Source organism: Ascaphus truei, chromosome 3 (genome assembly GCF_040206685.1).
Source record: "Ascaphus truei isolate aAscTru1 chromosome 3, aAscTru1.hap1, whole genome shotgun sequence".
Taxonomy (NCBI): domain Eukaryota; kingdom Metazoa; phylum Chordata; class Amphibia; order Anura; family Ascaphidae; genus Ascaphus; species Ascaphus truei.
The window spans coordinates 353,780,708-353,800,730 of record NC_134485.1 but is presented as its reverse complement, the minus strand read 5'-3'; the positions used below and the strand labels follow the sequence as shown (position 1 = coordinate 353,800,730).

General features: G+C 43.1%; 1 protein-coding gene across 2 annotated transcripts; it reads right to left on the bottom strand.

Moving 5' to 3' along the window:
* Positions 1 to 10,632: 10,632 nt before the first annotated feature.
* KCNRG (potassium channel regulator) lies at positions 10,633 to 18,525 on the bottom strand. 2 transcript variants are annotated; one of them, XR_012799987.1, is made up of 3 exons: positions 17,821 to 18,525; positions 13,152 to 13,761; positions 10,634 to 12,449 (listed from the first exon to the last, which is right to left on the bottom strand). XR_012799987.1 is itself a non-coding variant. In XM_075591954.1 (2 exons), the coding sequence occupies exons 1-2, from the start codon at positions 18,399 to 18,401 to the stop codon at positions 13,509 to 13,511; spliced, it is 834 nt and encodes a 277-aa protein (XP_075448069.1). In that variant the 5' UTR covers positions 18,402 to 18,525; the 3' UTR covers positions 10,633 to 13,508. The 2 variants fall into 2 exon arrangements, 1 of the variants encoding a protein (XP_075448069.1); XM_075591954.1 differs by having other exon boundaries at positions 10,633 to 13,761.
* Between the last annotated feature and the right edge of the window lie 1,498 nt (positions 18,526 to 20,023).

Below are 20,023 nucleotides of genomic sequence, written 5' to 3'. Positions count from 1 at the left end.
GGTTGGCCACTAGGTGATGCTGATTGTGAACAAATTGCAAAATTTTTGGTTTTAAAACTTCCCTTAAGTTCTAACTGAAAAGCTCCAAAATATACTTGTTTACCTTAGAGTTGTAGTCTGCACAGGTCTGTAAATATAGAAATAGATCCATCAGGAATACCTAGGTTAACTAAACCACACTTTTTTACATAGTCGTGCTAATTCTATTTTTAGAGCAGACCTCTATTCTATTTGTAATATATTGCTGCAACAATGGTCTCGGTAAGTAAGTGCACCACCTTGAGAAAGGTCCCACTGGGGGACCGAAACGTCGGTTTTTGTGTCTTCTATCAAATATAGAAAATTTATGATTTACTTACCTGCGTGCTGTCCCTTGATGTCGTGTTGCAACCGGTATCGTGTGTGTGTGTGTGTGTGTGTGTGTGTGTGTGTATGGATAGGGGATACTCAAGATCGGAAGTTAATGTGGCCCTAACTAAGGTACGGGCTATTGACAGGGTTTCCCTGCTTTTACCTTCTACAGAAATAATTGATAACAAATCAATTAACATTAGCAGCACTTACACTACCTCGTCCAATCTTATTAAACGGAGTATTAAAAGGAATTGGAACATTCTAGCCAATGATCCTAAAATTGGGAGCATCTGTCAGACACCACAGAGAATGTGCTACCGCCGTGGAAGGAACTTAAGGGATATGTTCGTGCAGGCTGATCCGACTACCAAATATGCCAATGCTACAACATGGCTTCAGCGAAAACCTGGTGTATACAAATGCCATGGATGCATCAACTGTGGTTTTCTGCAGACCGGCCAGTCCTTTGCACATCCACATAGTGGGAAATCTATCGGCATTAAGTCTGCTATGACCTGTGAGTCGAAATTTATTGTCTACTTTATTAAATGTCCTTGTGGCCTTTACTATATAGGCAAAACAAGCCGCATGCTGAAAGAACGCATGCCTGTGCACAGGTCGACAATCCATAAGGCACTCTTGGACCAAAATGTTGATGACGACGTAAACTCCTCCCAGTGGCGAGACATTTCAAACAACACCGTCATGGCCTTTCGTCGCTGAAATGTATGCCGATTATACAAGCGAACCTATCAACACGTGGGGATCGTGACAGACTGCTGCTCCAGTTGGAGGCTAAAGCCATTCACGATCTGAGGACATTGTCACCTTATGGCTTGAATGAGGACTTGAGACTTGGTTGCTTTATTTAATTATTTCAACTTTAACAGTTTATCTTACATTTGCTCCTTTTTTGCCTCCCCTATACACTTCTGCCATTGTCCTTGACATGGCCCTCAGTATACCCATTGGTCTTTATTGTTTATTATTATTCACCCTTTTTTTCTAATTTGTCTGGTTTCTTTCCTTTATTTCCTACCTTCCCCTTTCCCATTATCCTTTTGTACTTTCCTTTGTTTTTCGTCCCCCTGTATGTTGCTTCTCAACCCCTTCTTCCCTTCCCTTTCTTGCCTACACACTTATGGTTTTTATATATTGCTTTTTATTTTTATTTAGCACTTTGGTGTTCACACTGTATTGTGCCCCCTCAGGATGCATTACCTCATGCTTATTAATGTATTTAGTTTACCCTAAGGCTGTGCGTTTTAGCTGCGTTCATACTCTACCAGTTATTCTGGCTTTTACATGCTATACCTGCACGCATGCGCAATGGGCTTCCACTCGCGCTCCGTGTTAGACTGTCAGCGCATACATGCGCAATGACTGCCCCGGTATTGTATCGCCATGGCAACTTGAGACGCTCATATTCCGTCCCTGCACGCATGCGCAATGGTGTCTCTTTCTCGCGCTCCGTGCTTTGGCATATTAGTACGCGATGGTCCCCCCCTTTTGTGGTATCGCTATGACGATACTAGACGCTGTATCTCGGCGCATAGGTGGTGGTTGAGATCTACACATTTACACTCGCGCCTGACATTGTACACCTGCGCATGCTCACGGGCCTCTGCTTTAAGGGTTCCCCCATACAGACACTCCAGGTCTTATAGGTTGCATAGCAATGACGTCATTTAGATCGTTTTGTGTATAGTTGCTTTCAGCTGATCCAGAGAGGAGGGGCAGGCTGTTAACCTATCACTGTTTGCTATTGGTGTGCATGTGGGTATATAATGGTGGTTTTTGTCACTTAAGGGTGAGCACTCCCTTGAGAGGTCCTGTTTCAGGACCGAAACGTCGGTTGAATGTGCCTTTTTTTCAATACATCTATGTTTTGGGTGCTGTCTCGGTTCTTGCTGCGTGGTCTTGGACTCCTGGTCTGCCTAGTAAGGAATCTCCATTTATATATATGTGTGTGTGTGTGTGTGTGTGTGTGTGTGTGTGTGTGTGTGTGTGTGTGTGTGTGTGTGTGTGTGTGTGTGTGTGTGTGTGTGTGTGTGTGTGTGTGTGTGTGTGTGTGTGTGTGTGTGTGTGTGTGTGTGTGTATGTATTTATACACGCATCCATACACACACACGCATACATACACACACACGCGCATACACACGCATACATACGCACGCACGCACACACGCATACATACACATACACGCACACACACACGCATCCATACACATACACACACACACATCCATACACATACACACGCATCCATACACATACACACACACACGCATCCATACACACACACACACACGCATCCATACACACACACACACACACACACACACGCATCCATACACACACACACACACACACACACACACCCATACACACACACACACGCATCCATACACACACACACGCGCGCGCGCATCCATACACACACACACACGCGCATCCATACATACACACACACCCCTGGTGGGTGGGGAGAGGGAGTAACTAAGCCTGCTCCGGTCCCGTCCCCCCGTCCCCTAAATTCAACTGCACTTTTAATATTTAGGCCCTAAAACATTTTGAAAATTAAATTTTGATTTCATACATTAACATTTGTCAGGCTATAGTAACACTTTAGTAATCAAAAAGACGTTTGCTGTGTGTAGAGACTGTCTTACATAAGGTACATTAACAGTTCGGTGGCAGAATTAAATGTATGCACACATTTCTTGGCTTTATCTGAGTTTTTTTGCAATGCATGCTGAAATTACTGTATCAGTCATTTCTTGGTGCACATGTTTACTGCACCTCTCCCGAACTACACCAGTCAACAGCTTTGATAGTAAATGACTTACTTGAGAATATTCTAATATATCAGGTTCTCCATTTCCTAATGCTCTTGTTTCTACTAGAGTCTATAAAATGTATTGGGTCACAGGTGCAGTAACCTCTGATAGCCAATAGATTTGAAAGAAATGTAAGAAGCTTGAATAAAACCTCAATCAGTTTCAAGGTGCATACTTGTGGAACTTTTTATAATGTATGTCTAGCACATTCAGAATTATATATACTCGTGTAAAAGCAAACATCATTTTCAGTGGAGATTTTTATTCTTAATGCACAATACCAGATTGTGTTATGTAATACCATTTAAACCTTATATATGATTACAAAAGTGGTATATGTTGTAAAGAAAAAAAAACGTGACGTGTCGCATACGGCACACTTGTGAACATGTGACTTGTATATGGGACAAGGTTAATACACACGGCTATCTAACTGATCCAATCCTTGCATGGTGCCTCAAATGAATAATATCTCCCATCAAACCCTCCCAATATACCGTTTGTCATGAACTGCACACTTGTGACCACATGACACGTGACCAGGGTTAATGCCGACTCACCTGGGCACCGTTCCCTCTAATGAATAATGTCTACCCTCACTGTCACAATATCTACCTTTAATCCGCAGCAGCAACCACCACCAAAGAAATTCATTTAAAAAAATTACATTTTAGTCTCTGGTCCCTGTTTAAGAAAATTATGCACTTAAAACAAAAAAATCTGTTTTAGCAAAATGTGTCCGAAAATGTCAATGACTCACAAAGCGTGCAACAGTTCAGTCAGAGGCCTGTTACGCCGGTGCTGCCCGCAGACCAGACCCGTCCCTTATACTGAGGTAAGGGACGTATATGAGCACGCACCCGCAGCAAAAGGAGCGTGTCCGGAGTGTGGTGTTTTAGGCGTTGCCAGGCCAGGTGGTGTTAGCTTTAGCAATACTTGCCGGTACCGGTAAAGAAGTGCCGACGTCGTGGCCGTTAGCTAAGGTCAGGGATTGGAGAATTCCGGAAGGTCGGTGTCCAAGCAGAAATCGAGAACCGGAGATTGACGTCCGCCAAGTCGTGACCTGAGTGAATAAAGAGAGAAAGTGCCAGCGTAGTGATCCACAAGTGGAAACTGTCGAGCGATGTGGGAATGGTAGGACAGGCATAATATAGTGAGGCTGGCGAATAGGAAGAGGGGGCAGACCTGGAGGAGTGCATGGAGCTGTCCAGGATAGGCAGGCAGGTGAGATAGTTTGGTCTGGGGAAATAGCCTGTTCGTCAGTTGGGGGCGTGGTTTCACTGCTAGTGCAGTGAATAAATTATCTTCACCCGGCGCGCCCGGGACAAATGGCAGCCGCATGAGGGAGAGGCGGCCGCGGAGCAGAGGCGGACCGTCGGAGGCGGCGGGGAACCCCTAGAGCAGTGTGAGGTGACCGGCTTTGGCGAGGGTCGCACCACGGCAGTAGCGGGTGAGGAGGGGTCGCGCTGTGAGCGCCGCGATCCCCGAATACTCACAAGGCCAAAGTATTACTTATTAAAGTTTAGCTTTTAATATACAAAAAGTACAGTGCATGGGTTACAGAAAAAGATTAGAAGAACATAAAGTATACAAATGTAAACTGTTTCAACATAATAATAAGTACAGGAGGGCCCCACTAATACGGCGGGTTCCATTCTGAGAACCCGCTGGAAAGTGTAACCGGCGATTTTCGTTAGGTGCGCATGCGCAGACCGGCAATGCGCCGTTCTGCGCATGCACGACAGAAGGAAACCCCTCCATTCCGTGCATGCGTGACCCCTGGCCGGCCCGTTCTGCGCATACGCGACACCTGGCCGGCCCCCTTCTCGGCGATCCGGCGGTGCTGAGAAGCGGGGCCCTGCTGTATAAACAAATAATTCCTATAAGTTAACACTTAACATGTATAAGGTTTCTTCCTATGTTCTCACAGTCCAGGTGGAGCATGAAAAAAAGGAGAAACGACAACACCAACTCTTAAGTGCAGTTGAATGGTACAGGTGGGTAAATCTCAGGCTGAAATCTTGGCTCTAATGAATGCCTACTCACAAGATGGAAGTGAAATAAGGGCACATATGCTGTGGTACTCAGGACAGGCTGTCACTCACATAGTAGATAGATGGATGTACCACCCTGCTGCTTCTGAACGTTCGTCCGGTCTCTGCTCCTGGGGCAGTGTCGATGGTAGCTGCTTGCTGCCTCACGTTCTGTCCCCCAAGGATGACGTCACTCGCTCGGCTTCTGTGGATGAGCTGGTAGTTTGCAGCTTCTCTCCTGCTTCTTCCACTTCTGTGCTCAAGGATAGGACCGCCCACTTTACGCGTTTTGCCCAATCACGGCTTCATCAGGAGATTTGAACAGTATGAGACTTCACGTATCGTGTTGACGTTAGATACTCCGTGGTTGAAATATGATTCATAATTCAAATGCATTACTTGCATACTAAAACTCTTTCAATGAAAATAACATATGTCCCCCCTTTTGGGCGTGTTCTCATTCAATCCCTTTCATTAATCAGCCCCATAACCGTTTTACATAGTTAAAAAAAAACAAAAAAACACCTTTCTTTTGACGTTTAAACTTTGCCTCAATATATAAAAGACTTAATAAAAATGTTTCCATAATACTTAGACAATCTCCATCTTCACTGTTGTGTCGGTGTACTTCATATTCCATATTCAGGCGTGAATATTATCACCTAACTTCTATTTTTGCATGAGAAAGATATCGGAGATTATCGGGGTTTTGGTATTTTATTAGTGTAATCGCAACAGTTACAAATATCTGTCTGTTCTTGTGAATTGCTGTCAGGCCCAGGATTTCATATTTAATAACTTTACCCAAACCTTTGGCTGTCATCTTGGCCACTCCCCCTGATATTGCACAGATCATCTGAAGAATGCCTTTCAAGGTGCATTTGAAAGGCTAACGTTTATTCTAGTGTCTGGGCAGCCATATTTAAATCCCCCACTTACAAAGCCAGATATCCTTTATCCTTAGATCAGCACATAAAACTAGGCATGGGTGGCGGTTAGTTCTTCCATAAAACAATTCCTGTATTTTTAAGATAATGTTGACAATTTGTAACCTCTTGTGTGCCAGACTGATTTAAATACATAATACTTTCTGCCATATTCATTACAAGGCATTTATCTTTTTTCCTAATTGCGATGTGGCAGAACCTGCATTGTAAATCTAACCGGTTACAGCCACACACACCCAGGTGAGATCATACTTGTCCCAAAACGAACAGCAAGATAATGAATAAGCCCACTAAAGACGCATAGACTAATTTACAAAACATTCTTTATCCACCAAATACCCAGTTAAGCTCTGCAAATGAGTAAGGAGTGTGCGGGTGGTGACTTCAGAGTTCTCCATGATAGGAATGTATGCTAACCATACTAATATCTATTATTTGCTCGTTAACGTCATGTTTAAAGTGCAAGTATAGACTATGCTTGATGCAATGTTGAATCAGAAGCACGCAGCTGTTTTTAAAACCCAATAGTGTAACTACCTTGTGACTTTCAATTCCTGGTTTTTATTTGTCTGGGCTCCCATTTGGGTGGTTTTTACATAAAGTTTAGACATTATCAGCAGTTCATGTAAGCAAACTCTCCACACTCCTCCCCCACAGGAAGCAATAATTCAGTGACTTTATATCTCCAGTCAAATATATTTTAATTTTAAGATTGATATTCTACTTAGTCATAATACTTACATATGTCAGTCAAGCACTCCAGCAGTTTTCATCTCCAGAGAAGAAATCATGTAAAATTGTAAATTTTATGGAGCCTCATAAAGGTGACTTGTGAATTTTATATGAAAATCTAGTGATTCCCAACCTTTTTTGTTTGGAGGAACCCTTGAAGTGTTTTGAAAAATCTTGGGGAACCCCTACATATTACGTTAAATTCACACCTCACAAGCCCCCTCTATTTCCCACCCTCTACCCATGTATTTCTCTCCATCTCATTCTCCCACCTTACATGTATTTCTCATCTGTCTCTCACTCTTACTCCCTCTTTTCCTCACTCACTCCCCCCCCTCTCACTTGCACCCACCTTCCGTCAATTACCCCACTCTCACTTAATCCCCCCCACAAAGCACACCAAAAAAAACCACCCCCCTAAATACATATAACCCCATCCCGCAATACATAATAAAAATACCCGCCCGTCAATACATATTAAAAAGGCCCCCTCCAATACATATTAAAATCATCCCCGCCAATACATATTAAAAAGACCCCCGCCACCACAATACATATAAAAAAAATCAGATGGCACGGGTTAAATCATCATCCTCGTATCTCCCCCAGCACCCCTCATCATCATCCTCATATGCCCACCCCCCTGCATCTCACATCATCTCCCCCTGCACCTCACATCAATTCTACCCACCCCCAAGCACACAAGCAGCAGCAGCCACCACGGAAAGCCAAGATCTCCCATCCCATATGCCTACCTAAGGCGGCAGGAGGCTTGAGGCAGTGAGGACTGTACGCACTCCATAGCAGCAGGCACCGGAAGTGCCAGACTGCTAGAGCGCGCTACTAGGGAGGAGGAGGAAGTGGAAGCAAGGAAAGCTGTTGCGGGCCGCAGTGAGTGCGGGCGGCTCGGCGGAACCCCTGGGACTGCTCCACAGAACCCAAGGGTTCTGCGGAACCCTGGTTGAGAATCACTAGTCCCAGCCTCAGGATGGGGAAACTGCCCAGCCCTTTAGCAACTGCCCTGCTCTGGCAGATGGGGAAATCCCAGCAGTAAGCAAGCTAGCAACTGCTGCCACCCAGTATATAGTAGCAGACCAGATCTAACTTAAGGTGGGGGTAAAGGGGCTACACAATCTTACATAAAAATGTGTTTAGCTCAGGGGTGGGCAACTCCAGTCTTCAAGGGCCCCTTTGTCATTCTCTTCCCCCTCCCCTCTCTCTCATTCTCTCTTCTACCCCTCTCTCTCATTCTCTCTTCTCCCCCCCTCTCTGTCATTCTCTCTCCCCCCTCTGTCATTCTCTCTTCCTTCCCCCCCGTCTGTCATTCTCTCTTCTCACCCCCTCTCCCTCTGTCATTCTCTTCCCCCCTCTTTCTCTGTCATTCTCTTCCCCCACCTCTTTCTCTGTCATTCTTTCTTCTCTCCCCCTCTCTGTCATTCTCTCTTCCCCATCTGTCATTCTTTCTTCTCTCTCCCCCCCCCTGTCATTCTCTCTCGTCTCCCCCCTCTCTGTCATTCTCTCTCGTCTCCCCCCTCTCTGTCATTCTCTCTCGTCTCCCCCCTCTCTGTCATTCTCTCTCTCGTCCCACCCCCCTCTGTCTGTCATTCTCTATTTCCCCCCCCCCTCTGTCATTCTCTATTTCCCCCCACTCTGCCATTCTCTTCTCCCCCCCCTCTGTCATTCTCTTCTCCCCCCCCCCCTCTGTCATTCTCTTCTCCCCCCCCCGTCATTCTCTTCCCCCCCCAAACCCGTCATTCTCTTGTCCCCTCCCCCCCTCTGTCATTCTTTTCCCCCCTGACACACACACAACAGAACAAATACACACAGGACAGCCACGATATATACACACGCACACGCAGAACAGAGCAGGACACACTACTTCACCTCTGCTCCATGCTTAGTCCCGGCCTCAGGATGGGGAAACTGCCCAGCCCCCTAGCAACTGCCTTGCTCTGGGAGATGGGGAAATCCCCTCACTAAGCAAACTAGCAACTGCTGCCACACAGTATATAGTAGCACTAGTAGCAGTATATATCTATTAGTGTGTGTACAGTATATGTATGTGTGTTATGGGGGTGTAATATTCATGCATGTGTTGTATGTTAATGCTTATACAGTATATACCTATTAGTGTGTGTACAACAGTATGTGTTTGTGGGGGTGTAATATTCATGCATGTGTTGCGGCTCTCGGAATATTTTGGAGAAAAATGTTTTATAACATGGCGCTTCTTACTTGAGAGGTTGCAGACCCCTGTTTTAGACAGATCTAATTTTTTTTATATGTATAGGTGGTGCTGTTTGTTCATTGTGATATACATACTCAGAAAGAGTGTTTATCCGGGGTCTCTCATTTCATGTTGTGTTTAACTAATGATGCCACTATCATTTCTTTAAAAATATTCAGGGAAAAGCACAATAATTACAAGATACCATTTGAATAAAGCCGATTGTGTGGGGGGTGGTTGGGGGGATTGAAAGTGACATACATTTATGCACAAGAAGCAAATAAGAAAAAAATACTTTGAGGGCAATTAAATCATTTTAAGGAGCCAATTTCATTGGTAAGTTGTATATGTATAAAAATTAAATTTCCCTCCCCCAGTACGTGAGACTGCCTGTTAAATTCTTTATGGCTGGAGGAAATGGCAATCGGGTTATTATTGTGGTAAAAAAAACCATTGCCTCTTTCACACCGCAACTTGAAACAAAGGATCTGATTTGGTAATCTGGGTATAACATGTCCCACAAAATATGCGATCTGAGAGCTAAATTTCGGCCTTCCTGCCTCTCACCTGTTTCCCCTATAATCTATCCTAAATGCTGCTGCGAAAATCCCTTTACATTTCCTAAATATGTCTCCCCTGCTGAAATCCCTCTCCTGGCTTCCTATCAAATCCCATATCACACACTCAATTCTCCTCCTCACTTTTAAAGATTTACACTCTTCTGCTCCTCCAGCCTTAATTTCTCGCTATACATCATCCCGACTCCTGCGTTCTGCTCAAGGATGTCGTCTCTCTACCCCTTTTGTATCTAAAGTCCTCTCCCACCTTAAACCTTTCTCACTGACTGCCCCACACTTCTCCAATGCCCTTCCCCTCAATATCCGACTATCACCCTCACTATCCACCTTTAAGACCCACCTTAAAACACACCTGCTTTAGGAAACATGAGTAGCTTCATGGCTGATAATTTACACCTCATACATAATAAACCTTGGCCCCTGCAGACACACTTACCAGAACGCCCTCCTACTGTCTCTGTACGTTCTTCCTATCAACCAATTCGATTGTAAGCTCTTCGGAGCAGGGACTTATTTTCCTAACTTACCTTTATGTCTGAAGCACTTCTTCCCTTTGTGTTATTTGTATTATTTGTTATTTATATGATTGCCACGTGTATTACTGCTGTGAAGCGCTATGTACATTAATGGCGCTATAGAAATAAAGACATATTGGCTCTGTCTCAGGGTCCCAATGATTGGCTGGTGAAGCACTGAATTACACAGTGAGATCTTCTCATTATTTGCCCTAAGGCCTATACATTAGGCTCTAATTACTGTAGGCATTTTCTTTCTTTTCATGTAGGACAGTTTTGTCTAGACAATGCATTACGCTGCCTTGCCCTTTTTACGAGCTGCCTTCATACTGCTGTTATCTAGGGCAAGGTAATTGACATTTGTGGTAACCCTACTAAGCTTTTATTCCATTTCCTTGTAACAGAACATACTTTGCTACAGCTAACTGCTTCATTAATGTATTTATTTTTTACAACGTTTCACATATACTTTTCCCACAGTGACATTTTGTTGGACACGCATATATAATGATAATGAATCAATATGCCTTTGCAATGTAAACCTTTTGTTTTTATTGCAAACGAAATTATGAGAGAACGTAAATATTTAAGCTACAGCTCATTAATATATTATGCAGGACATATAACTAATTTAGAGTACTAGCAGTTATTCCCAATAGACCACTATAGAATATCTTTAACTTGTCAATAAAAGTCTTGATAGTATTACAGTGACCTTAAAATGTTTGTAATTTAAATCTTTTATTGTAGAGAATTTCTTATGATGATTCAGTAAAGGATCCAAAATTGGGATAAATTGTGCATGCAATTAAAAAAAAACCCTGCATGAATGCTCATTTTTGTAAGTGCAAGTTTGTGACCTAATCACTAAGCCCAATGTATTCATCAGTGCTACTGAAAAAGCAATGCATTATGGCATGGATTGCTTGCTCAGCTTACAAATATAAGGCCGGGCGCGATGCCAAAACAAATTGAGGTTGTCCTTTGAGCGCGCACATAGTGCGTACATTTTGAACACACTTTTAAAATTGTTCTTGCCGCGTCACACGAGCGGTTCAGCCAATTATGGCGAACCGCTCACGTGACGGCCACGCCTCCCTGACGCCTGCAGTGCAGAGTTCGCACGCAAGAGTGACGTCACGTGGTCGCGCGCACGCACTGACGCCACAAATATAAGCAAGGCCTAACCAGGTTAGCAAGCTGTTTCCTATCTGCAGGCATTAGTTGGAAAAACGCTGATACGTTCTATTGTTATGGCTACTGTCACTGCAATATAAGAATTGTGCTAAACAGGGTCTTATCTAGTGTGTATACACTATAGAACTCTAAAGATTACTTGAGTTTTTCTCAACCATGGTGATATCTCGTGTAACTAAATTGAAGGATTAAGCATGGAACAGGTGCATTGTTTATGAAACAACTTCAAATGAATGAACATTTGAAAGTAATAATTACACATACAAACGCTGTCATTATATTAATATGTGTAAATGCTGTTCATTATAAGAACAACCTGTTTAGGACCTGATTAGCCTGAAACAGGCTAATTAAATAAAGTACTAAACAATGCCATTGTTACAGTAAGGAGTGGAATACTAAATGGAACTAAACAAATTCTTTAAAGCGTAGAGAAGCAACGTTTAGTGCTGGTTGTTATAATACTGTGATTATAGTTAATACTGCCAGTCTCCAATGACAACTAACCCTTTCCAAAATAAGGAAAAATGTCATTTTCATGAGAATAATCCCATGTAAACACATTGTGGGGTTAAACATGCAAAAGCAACATTGCAGGGCTTGGCAGACTAAAACATGTATACTTCCAACTAGCAAGTCTATAAGCGTTTTAAGACATGAAGAGAACACCATAAAAGTATGTAGGTACCTACCAAAACTGATAATTTCAATTTTTTTTAATTAAAATCACAGGATCCGTTTTTAAAAGGAAACAAAAAGTTGTTGCATTCTGCAAGGCGTAAGCCGGTGACCTGTAATAATTAGTTTGAAACTATTGCTTTAATTGTAGTCTTATCATGGACAGACGAGCAGTGTAGCATTTTTAATAGCTTTTTGTATATGTCCCTCACATATTAAAATGCTTTTAGATTCATCCTGTTTTTTTACATGAATCCTTATGCATTATAATATTTCACATTTTACAAGGTAGTTTGAAAACTATCACTTGGTGTATTCCCATTGCTAACTACTACATTGCTGCTTTATCTAAGGCTAAGGTCCCGTTGCACGCGTCCGCACGGCTGGCTTGCTTGCCGGCGGCGCGTGCAACTCGCTGTACCGCGATCTGCGGTCTACAGGAAACTTCAGTAGTAGCGGGGGGGGTGCGGCCATGACGTGAGGGGGCGCGGCCATGACGTAGGGGGCCGGAGCGGGAGGTGGGCGGGAGGGGGAGGATTGACAGGGAGGGGGGGGCGTGGCTTGAGCGGAGGGACCCGCTACTCTCCCCTCCCTCCACGGGCTGCCACGGGCTGCAGGTAAGTAAAAAAAACACACACACGCAGGCACTCATACATACATACATACATACATACATACACACACACACACACAGGCAGGCACTCACGCACTCATACACACACACACACACAGACAGGCACGCACGCACTCAGGCACACACATACACACACAGAGACAGGCACGCACGCTGCTTTCACTCCACACTCCTCCCCGCTCCCCGAAGCCTCTCCTCCTCCCGAAGCCTCCCCTCCCCATTGGCTCACAGCCACACCACGTGACGCGTCGAAGCTAGGAAACACCATTCTCTTGTGTCTCCTAGCGGCTGACGCGCCACAGCGTGTAGTCAGCTGTGCAGCCAGTGGGGACCGGGACCGGCTCGCGAGGATTCCCCTGCTGGTGGGGAACTCGCTACATTGCCGCCCGCGCCAACGAGCGCAGCGCATCCCAGGCCTTATGCTGCCTAACATCCTCTGTGCAAACATTCAGCACCTGGACCTATAGTATAATAGTAACATGTTGATTATGATAGCAGGAACAACAAGAAAATGTCATGGGATCTGTCACATTCCATATACCCTTAAAAGAGCCACATTCAAGCCTTTTTGGTATAAAAGGGAACACAAATGTATTATTGAAAAGTAGAATAGCCCATTCAGTAGCAAGGATTTTAACCCTTCTGCTGCCAGTTGGGTCATCAACTGCTTGCAAAGGAATGCGTGGCATGCACCTCTGGCACAGAAGGGTTAATTTGTCATTTAAAATTGTGCTTCTGTTTATTTGGACATACTGCAAACGGAGTCCAAGCCTTTATCTCTTTTTGTTTGATTTGGCCTGTTTCACTTGGACTGGCACATATCTTTCTGGTTTGGTATTTTCACTAATAGTGAAGACTTCCGCTCTTTTCTTCCGCTCAAACGTGTAGCATTCCACCTTCTCTTCCGCTGATACCGTCCTCGTGCTGATCAAAGAGAATCCTTCTTTTAGCAAAATATCAAGCAGGAGACCTAGAACGTTGGTTCCATTGATTAGTTTTCTTTGATCAGGCTTTATAGACACATACCTAAAGCAAGAATATATCATTAGTGATCTTTGCAGGAATTTAAGCTTTCATCTGCAAAGGTATGTATGTACAGTATATTTTTACTTGTAAAGCGCCATTAATGTACATAGCACTTCATAGCAAGGTTCAACAAAGTATCCAGCCGCTCCTCCTCTTACCGTGCACCTCACACCTGGAACAATCTACCGGACACTCTTACAGCCATCACCAGTCTAAGTTCTTTCAAAACTAAAGCTGTCTCACATTTTAACCTGGTCTGTAACTGTTAAATACGCCTATAATATATATTATCTCTAACTGTGCATGCAATGTCTTGTATATAATGTACTGTATAACCCTGTTCACCTAATGTAACCATGTTTTCTTTGTCATCTTAACTCTATGCCCAGGACATACTTGAAAACGAGAGGTAACTCTCAATGTATTACTTAAGTAATAATCCCCGAAGAACAGGGCATTACTGGCCAATAATGCCCTGGCTGGAAGAGTTGAAGACCCGAGGCAAAGCCAAGGGACTTTAATAACCCAGCCAGGGCATTATTGGCCAGTAATACCCTGTTCTGAGGGGATTAATAATAATAATATAATAATAATAATATGTTCTTGTATAGCGCTGCTAGTTATACGCAGCGCTTTACAGAGACAATTTGCAGGCACAGGTCCCTGCCCCGTGGAGCTTACAATCTATGTTTTTGATGCCTGAGGCACAGGGAGATAAAGTGACTTGCCCAAGGTCACAAGGAGCCGACACCGGGAATTGAACCAGGCTCCCCTGCAACAATCTCAGTGTCAATCAGTGTCGTTACTCACTGAGCCACTCCTCCTATTATTACTATTATAGGCCAAATGTAGGCTTTTTTCATAAAATAATAGACACTTTTGTAAAGATATATTACTCGGAACTACTCTGCTGCACCTGTGTAGCAAAAATAAGTAAAGTAGCAAATGAGAGGGGGGAGGAGGAGAGAGAGGGGGGGGAGGAGGAGAGAGAGGGGGGGAGGAGGAGAGAGAGGGGGGGGAGGAGGAGAGAGAGGGGGGGAGGAGAGAGAGAGAGGTGAGGGGGGGAGGAGAAGAGAGAGAGAGGTGAGGGGGGGGGAGAAGAGAAAGAGGTGGGGGGGGAGAAGAGAGAGGTGAGGGGGGGAGAAGAGAGAGAGGTGAGGGGGGGAGAAGAGAGAGAGGTGAGGGGGGAGAAAAGAGAGATGAGGGGTGGGAGCAGAGAGGCGAGGGAGGAGGAGAGATGCAAGGGTGGGGGAGAAGAGGGAGGTGAGGGGGGATTGAGAGGTGGAGGGGAGAAGAGGGAGGTGAGGGGGTGGGATGAGAGAGATGAGGGGTGGGGGTGGGGAGAGAGAGAAGTGAGGGGGAAGAGAGAGGGGAGAGGTGAAGGGTGTAAGAGAGAGAGATGGATGGATGGATTTATGTATGTATGTAGAGGTATCTGTACCTTGTTAGCCAAGGTAATAATCAAAAACGAATAGACAATACCGTTCTGTGGCTAACTAAATGCTTTTATTTGTGCGAGCTTTCGAGATACACTGATCTCTTCTTCCGGCAGTGTTCCAATGGATAAAGCAAGAAAGGTTTAACTTAAAAACAGTGCATCTTGGAATGTTACCTGTGACTGAAACCTATCCCTCCCCCTGTGCTATATGCGATTTATGACGAGGTGTTAAATGGTCCCTGATTGTTAGTGATGTAAGAGAGTGTGTGTGTGTATGTATGTGTGTGTGTGTGTATGTTTGTAAATACAAATTTATAAAGCTCTCAGTGTATACAATGCTTTACAAAAGGTGTGTGTGAAGTGGGAGTGTATACGAATGGTGTGGGTAGGTGTAGAAATGTAAGAGGGTGTTGCAATACATTAAGTGTGTGTGGATACTATGTGGTCCCTATTGGTATATAGGGATGGAATTACATTGTGTATTTGTATGTGTAAGACACAGCTGTGTGTGCATTCATATAGCGCAGTATGTAGACACATGGCCTTTAGCGCTCATGGGAAGAGTTCTCTTGTGTCAGTAGTAACGCATGAAAGTGCGATCTCGGTTTAGGCCACCGCTAAGTGTCCTGCACAGTTGCATAATTTTGTATTTATACATACGCCTATAATATAAATTATCTGTAACTGTGCATGCAATGTCTTGTATATAATGTATACCCTGTTCACTTATGTAACGGTATTTGTAACCATGTTTTCTTTGTCATCTTAACTCTATGCCCAGAACATACTTGAAAACGAGAGGTAACTCTCAATGTATTACTTCCTGGTAAAACATTTAATAAATAAATAAATATTATGTTAAACGGCCAACAGTGTGTTGGTACATAAGATACCCACTGGAGGGCTTTGGTCACTATCCTACAATGTCATTCCAGGACAACATTGATGCTAGGATCTTAATACGATGCTACAGAGAATTGCTATGGATGTTCAACATGCATTAACAATTGATTAAGTTTTAATCTAAGCATTTTGATAGTTCTGAAAATATCTAAGTCTTTGAAAGGATCCTAATAAGCAGTCTCTATAAAGTCTTCTTATTGTTCTGAATATGCAATCAGGCCTGGTCAGATAACTTTATGAATTTCACTATCGGGAATAACCGCACATCTGAGCTGTTTCAATTATGTGGATTTCGCCATATTTATTATGATTTAAATGTAGAGAATAACAGCACAATGTTTCGGGGAATAAATTCCCTTTGTCCCTAATCAGCTAATTTACAGATTTGTTCTGTCTGTTTTTAAGCTGCTTTTCACATAATGTTTGGTTGTGCCTGTATTTGTTTGTAAGACATCCCACAGTCAATGTTTGCCCAGCCCAGTAAAGTAGGAAGTAAAAGATGTGGCTTAATAAAAGCACAACGTTTAAATACCCTGTTTTAAAGACTCAGACGTCTTTATATTATTATTAATTGTAGCTATCCAAATGCTATCTAATATGAAAGATATCTGCCTAACACAACCTGTGGAGTACTTTGTTTGAGTCTACACAATCTAGTATGTAATATCTAAAATCAACAGATGTTGGGTGACGGGGCGGGTGGGTACGGAATTGACCATACTTTTAGCATTAACTTATAATTGTCTATTCACCTTTTACAATGTATCTATCCGAGATAAGACTGTAGCCGCAGATGCAGCAGCAAAGTTGTGCTAACTAGGAATAAAGCAGGTTTTTGAAAATCACTATTTAAAAGAATTTGCAATAATTATTTGTATAGGAATGTTGTATAAAAATTGAAAAAGGATCTTACAGAAGTGAAACCGGATGAAGAAGGTAGTGGACAAAACCTAAATAAAGAGTGCAACTGGAACTTTAAATGCTAAACTCATTTTAATTTCACAAGTGAACTTCCTGGTTAATAAGAGTACGTCAGTATTAGGTGGCACCTTTTTTATTAAGACAAGTTTTCGGGAGTTCTCCTCTCTTCCTCGGGTCTTCCATGAGTTTAACACAGATGTAAAAAAACAAGATATCAATCTAAGGCAGGAGATGTGGAGAATTAATTGCAAACGGCGGCGGATTTACAAATCGGCCTCCCTTAGGCACTTGCCTGTGTCTGCCGCCTGTGTCTGCCTCCCTGCTTCACCTTGAGAATCCGGCATCAAATGACGCTGCGGACGTCACCAACATCATTTGCCATGGCAATGAGACGCCATGTGACGTCTGTGGCGTCATTTGACGCTCGATTTTGAAGGAGAAGCAGGGCGGCAGAACGGAGGTAAGTAAGTCCCTTCCCATTAGGTCCAATAGCCTGAGAGCGCGGCAAACGGAGGCGGACATTTTTGCCACCCCAAAATGTTGCCGCCTTAGGCCCGGGCCTAATGGGAAATCTGACACTGATTGCAATGGGTAGATAAACAGACAGAACTCTCGGAAGCTTGCCGTATAAATGTATATTGTTAGTCCAAATAAAAAAAGGTATCACCTAAAACTGAAGTACTCAATTATTCTGCTTTATCGCAACTGAACTAACACGGCTATTTCTACTTAATTCATGCTTAATAAGAGAATTATTCACCAATGTGTTGGGGTTTGAGAGAACGATCCGCAATTACCTGGCTCCAAACTGATCCCCAGTGGCGTAGTCCGTGCCACATTGGAACACCAAGTCATGGTGTGATGGTCTCTGCAGAGGGGTAGGGGCCACGGGCTTCTGGGAAGAGAAGGGAAAGCTCCAGCCTTGTGCTCCCATAGGCTGCTCTGTGAACATTACAATCCGGTCTGCCAGCATCTCAATGGTGCTGTTACATGAGCAGAAGAGGCGGAAATAAGCATGGGATTCTTGAAGCTGAAAACGTACCTCCAGGATCTCCAGCCTAGGACGAAACAAATGTTCCTGACCAAGCTGGTCAGCCAGTTCAGGGACTTGGTAGAATTCTGCTTCTCTCTGCAGTCTCTCGTAATCAGAGAAATCAGAAGGCAGAGATAGTTGAGATGTCCTCAGATAATCCAGGATGTAGCTGAATAGAGTCCCATCTCTGTCCACAAAAATCTGACCATTTACCACTCTGAATTCCCGATCACTGCCATCCAGCATGTGTGCCAGTCTGGACTCTGGAAACCTGAGCAGAGTTGAGGGAAAAGTGCTAAACTTCATACCTCCTACATTTAGGGTAACCACTTCTTGACTGCTCATTTTCCCCCAACCCAGCGGAAAGCTCACGTCTTAAAAATGCACAGTCACAGAGACGTGCAGTGAAATGTTCAGAGCAATGCCATTATGCCACTCTTATGTTTGCCAGGCAACAAGAAGCCTAACAAATATGCTATAGCAGTGTTTGTGGTTCTTGGTTGCTTGGGAACACGTATGACTCTGAACTCTAGGTTACCAGTTTAAGGCTGACAGAGAAAGAAGACAGAGCTGTAATACATGCATATCATTGACAATGACTAATTGCACAACAAATCTGACTAGGAATATGAGAGGTTAAAGTTTTTGTTAAAGCCCCCCATAAAATCCACAAAGGGGGCTAAATTGTAGCACGCTTAGACTCCCATTAGCACCCTTTTGTGAATCTAGGCCATAAGATGACCCTGACTTTATATACAGTATATATGTTTGCGGGGACTCTGTGATTGTCATACTCTAATAACTGATTTGCCTTGATTATTGCAGGTTGGAGTCACTGCTGCATACTTTCCTCAGCTCAGTATGAGCCCCTACAAAGCCACTCATGAAAGCTGCTTGTGCTGTATATGCAGTTATGGTTTGTTATTATGCGTTTCCAAGTCTACATTTGTGAACGTATTAAACATATTATTATTCTCAAAATCAATATTCTCAATAGCACCGTCAAATTAGTCGAGCATTATACACTAGTGAGGGAGGATATTGTTTCCATAATATTATTGGAAATATTTAATGGGATCAGTCTGGTTTTTTTTCTTTTCTTTTTTTTAGAAATGTTAAAGAAATCTGGTGAACAGGACAGGCCAGAGAAGCAGCATAAGAGGTTTCCACAATCTCTATTTCACAATTACAGATGCGTTTGTGAGTTCAAAAGACAAGTACTTCGGAAGTGGATTTTTTTTATTTTTGATAAATGGCTTGTGATTGTTTTTTTAAAGCAACCATTTTACATTGTAAAACAATTGTTAAAGAGAGAGAATCTGAAATTGGGAAGCAGAGTATAATTTATAACAAACAACTCAGTTTTATTTGTTTACATTTCTCGCTAACAAATTATCTACGTCTGGGGTTTCATTATCCCCCCGCCCCACGCCCCCCAAAAAACCTTTGAGTCACTATAAAGAACATTTACGGTTTCTTGTAAACTGACCGTAACCCAACATTTATATCTGATAATCAAAATTAGGGATTGGCCAAGACATGTAAACAATTCAGACTGTATCCTGTGAAACTAGAGTTAGGCTTTAAGGGCCACATTTACAATACGCAAAACATTTTTACAGGTGTCACATGGTTAAAACAATGTCAAATGTAACATACAATTCACTGTAAGAAAATAAGAGGGAGGAGGATACATACCTATTATGCTCAGTGAATTACATTTAAGGAATAATCTGCAAAATGATGTGTATTACTTTAGTAAAGGAAGATTGTCTATTGTGATTTCTGATGCAATCAAAAGTACATTTCATACAATGACAATTCACCGTAGGTTACTTGTTTAAATATATGTGGAAACCTTGAAATATTGCTGGATTGCTGATCATTTATTCTGATTAGGAGAGTTTATAATATCGATGTGCTAAGCATTTTGCTACCCCTGAGGAGCATAATGAAATCTATGTCGG